We start from the raw sequence: 4,393 nt of genomic DNA, 5'->3' as shown, positions 1-4,393 counted from the left end.
ACAATATGATCAGTAATTTTTCCAGTACAACTTTCAGACTTATAAATACCACCTACATATCTCAATAATGAATCAGTAACTTTCATTGCACTAATAAATCCATGATATTTATAAATAATTTCTTTTATTTCTTCCCAATTTTTATTGGCAAAGTGAGTAAATTTATTACTAGTAGCAAATTTTAATGGATAATCGATTTCTAGTGATTTACATTCATGTCTATATTTTGCACAATCTGTAACATTTTCACAATCTTTATCAGCGTCAATAAATGGATAATCATCTGCATAATAAATTCCATCTACAGAATCAAGAACATCTTCAGCAAATCCTCCTCCACATCCACCCCATGACTCGGTATTACAATCAAGCAATTGTTGGGCAGATAACATTTTTCGTTTTGGTTTATTATTATCAACTTGTTTAGTTAAATAGGCATAGATTGTTGATAAATGATGTGCTGTTGCAATTGCATAACATCCACCACATAAATTTTGGTCAATATTATTGGTTCCACAATAATTATATTCAGCTTCAGAAGTACATAATGTATAATTATCTGGAACAGCTTGTTTAAGAGTTTGTTTTGTTGAATATACTTTTTCCATTCGAATCATTTCTTGAATTCTTTTTGCACCCATTCTTCTATTACTTTGGATTATACTTGATGTTGCAAGAAGTTCATTGCTTTCCATATCTGCAAATTTATTAATTCCCATTCTATAAGAACTTCCTTTTGCATTGTGCTCTCTCATCATCTCAACATTTTGTATAAAGATAGCTTTTCTTCTTAACTCTTCAGCAACAGTCAAATACTCTTTTTTATATTCTTGTTTAAATTGCTCAAACAACTTTAGTGGATCTTCATTTAAATTAAACGAATTTCCTTCACTTCCTAATACAAGCAAAACTAAAACAACTCCTATCATAATTATATTTTTCAAGTTCTTTGTTTGCCTTTTTATATCAGAGCATTCTCATGATTCTATCATGTTATTCTTTTTTAACTCACAAAAATATGGTTTTTTCAATTTGTAACAATGTTTTCTTTTAATTATTTTATTGTATAAATTACTATATGTATTGATTATTATGTTTAAAAAAATGTTTATCCTATCATTTATTTACCCTATTTCTTGGTTTATTATCACTAAATGGCTGTTATACAATAAAAATTTTATTTTTATTACCCTTTTTAATAAATTCCTCTTTCTTTTTTATTCTTTCTATTACTTTTATTTTCCTATCGCTTTTCTTTTACTTTCCATTAACATTATAATTGGTATATTTTCATGTTTTTATTCTTAATTTAAATTAAACATCATTCATAATTTCAAATATAAAATATTTGTTCATAATTTATTGATATGTATGTATTGGTTTGTTTTTGATAGTTGTTTTGTAATTAATTATATAATAAATTTACTTATTCATGTTTACCCCTTTTTTATTTATTTTTATCGTTAAAATTTATATCATTTATTTTGATAACGTTGAAACTATTGTTATATTTATTTTCAAATTTAAAATATTAATTATTTTATGTTATTCATTTATTATCATTTCATATTTATATTTAATTATATTATTTATTATTTCATTTAATTCTATTTATCATATAATTTGTTTTCGATTATTGTTTTATAAATTTATTAATATTAAAATTATTTAATTTCATTCTTATTCTTATTTTTTATTCTCATTTCTTTCTTTTGAATATTGATTAAAACATTTCAAGTATTTCTTAATCTTGTTTGTATATCATTTGATATTAATGATATACAACAACTATATTATCTCATTCATATTTTAATTAGTATTAATAGTATTTTACTACCTATTGTTATGATATTAATACTTGTTAATGTTGTACATTCAATGAAACATTCCATATTTTATAGATGGGTACGAAAATTAGCAAAGAAAAAATGCATCTAAATAATTTACAAAAAAGAAAAAAGATGCAAAAAAATTTGCATCCATAGAATTTTTCCATTTATTATATTTTGCTCCTAAAATAAAAATAAAAATAAAAAAGTATGATAAATACAGAATATGTAAATATTTATGTTTATATTTTATGATCATTTCTATTCATTTTGTATGAAATATTAATGAAATAGATTATTTGATTATTCATATTTATTTGTATTATTTATATGTTATTTATCTATCATATTTTTATACATTTATTTTTATATTTATTTCTCTGTTTATATTATTTATATCATTGTGTTATTCTTATTATCTATATATTATTATATTATTCTTATTTTATGTTTTTTATGTTTATATTATTTAGATTTTCTTATTGTTATTCTTTTCTATTTAGATGGATTTGTTTATTCATCTTTATCATTTTTATATTATCATTTATATCTATTTTCATTTTATATTTATTCTGATTTGATTTATATTAATATTAATTTTATCTTTTATACTTTGATTTTATTATTATATCATTTACTATCATTTCTCCTTTTATTTATCATTTATTCTTATTATTCTTTTGTTTTATATTCAATCTATGTTATATATTCATATCATTTTCATTTATATTTTATCACTTATTATATGTTATAATAACATAACACATATGATTGATTATATAATAATCATCATAATGAAATTATACATATAAATAATAAACATAAAAAAGAATAAAATATTTTTCAATAATAAAATAATATTAATTATTTTACATCATTAAATTAGATACTTTTATTGAATATTTCTAATTTTTACATTAAAAATAAACTTTTTATTTCTTCTTTTCTTCTTTTATTACATCTTTGTGTTTTATTATTTTTATCTTCTTTCTTTATTATACTTTCTTTTTATTCTTTTATATATTTATATTCTTTTTATATTATTTGTTTTTCGTTGTTTTTCTATTTCTTTCTTCTATTATTTATCACTTTTATATTCATTTATTCATTCTTTTTATTTCTTTTTTATTAATTCTTTATTATTTAAAGCAATATTCTGGTATTCTTGCATTCTTCTTGAGTAATTCTTCACATCCACATCCATAAAAACACCAATTTCCTATTTGACTAATACTTGATGGTATTTCAATTGTTGTTAATGATGAACAATCACAAAAACAGTAATCTTTTATTTCATTAACACTTGTTGGTATTTCAATTGTTCTTAATGAATAACATCTATTAAAACATCCTTTTCCTATTTCATTTACACTTGTTGGTATTTCAATTGATTCTAGTGATGTACAATATTTAAAACAATAGTCTCCTATTTTACTAACACTAGTTGGTATATTAATTGTTGTTAGTGATTTACATTCACAAAAACATCCATTTCCTATTTCACTAACACTTGTTGGAATAAATATTATACTTAATCTTGTACATTCTTTAAAACATTCATTTCCTATCATTTCAATATGTGTTGGTATATTGATTTCCTGTAAATCATTACTTCCACTAAAACATCCGTCTGATATTCCATAGTATCTTTCTGGTATGTTTCTTCCATATTTCTCTCGATCTTCAATTCCAAACATATTTTTATTTTCTAGTTACTCATTCTTTATATTTTGTGGAATGATGAATTATTATTTCTATTTTATTCCAATGATGAATTATTATTTCTATTTTATCGTTACATAAATGAAAAAAAATATTATCATCATTCTTAATGTCATGTTATTTATATTTATTTTATCTAAAATTATGTTTTTTCTTTTCTTTCATTTTTAGTTTCGTTAATATTATTGTGTCGTTATTTTTATTTTATTATATAACCATAAATGTTGTTTCATTGGTATTTATATTTTTCTTGTCATCATTTTCTTTTTATTTCTCTTTTTGTCTTTTGTGTTTATTACCCCCATTTTATTTTCTTATTCTATTCTATTTCTTTTTATTTTTATTATCCTTCTTTTATTTTCTTTTTTGTTGTTTATTTCTTTATTCTTTATAACTTCTTTCCTATCTTCAATTTTTATATTTAAATTTAAATACTTTTCAAAAATGTTTTATTTCTTCACTGTTATGACTCTCCTTATTATCTTTCTTATCATTTTTCTTTTAATTTTAAATACAATAGAGTAAAACTAATTAATTAAGTATTATTACAACTTGTTTCTATTCTTCTTTGTTTCAATGACACTAATCACATCCATTCACTTCCCACTATGAAATTCATTCCTTTTAGTTATCATATCCTTCATGTTTTCTAGAAGTATTAGTAAAACACCTCTTTGTTTTATTTATTCCTATCAATATCTTCTTAATCATTTTTACTTCTTCTTTTTTAATCCTTTTGTTTGACTTATACTTTATTTTGTGAAGGAGAGAGAATAAAGCATTACCACTATACTATGACTACTTCCTTTTTTCTTAACCACATTTTATCATATCCTTTTCAT

General features: G+C 20.9%; 2 protein-coding genes across 2 annotated transcripts, besides 1 other annotated feature; both read right to left on the bottom strand.

Annotated features, from left to right (window-relative positions):
- On the bottom strand, positions 1–929 carry EHI_182260 (cysteine protease, putative; the record flags this gene model as incomplete). Its single annotated transcript, XM_001914319.1, has 1 exon — positions 1–929. A coding segment is annotated over one exon (929 nt), but the record flags the coding sequence as incomplete, so codon positions are not given.
- A 2,039-nt stretch (positions 930–2,968) lies between these two features.
- Positions 2,969–3,526, bottom strand: EHI_182250 (uncharacterized protein; the record flags this gene model as incomplete). The annotated part of the gene is made up of 1 exon (XM_642917.1): positions 2,969–3,526. One exon carries the CDS (start codon positions 3,524–3,526, stop codon positions 2,969–2,971), a length of 558 nt encoding a protein of 185 aa, XP_648009.1.
- A 548-nt stretch (positions 3,527–4,074) lies between these two features.
- Positions 4,075–4,310: a repeat region.
- Between the last annotated feature and the right edge of the window lie 83 nt (positions 4,311–4,393).

Source organism: Entamoeba histolytica, genomic scaffold (genome assembly GCF_000208925.1).
Source record: "Entamoeba histolytica HM-1:IMSS scf_1104750519067 genomic scaffold, whole genome shotgun sequence".
NCBI classification, from domain to species: domain Eukaryota; phylum Evosea; order Mastigamoebida; family Endamoebidae; genus Entamoeba; species Entamoeba histolytica.
The sequence above is the reverse complement of the archived record's forward strand: the minus strand, read 5'-3'. Positions and strand labels throughout refer to the sequence as shown.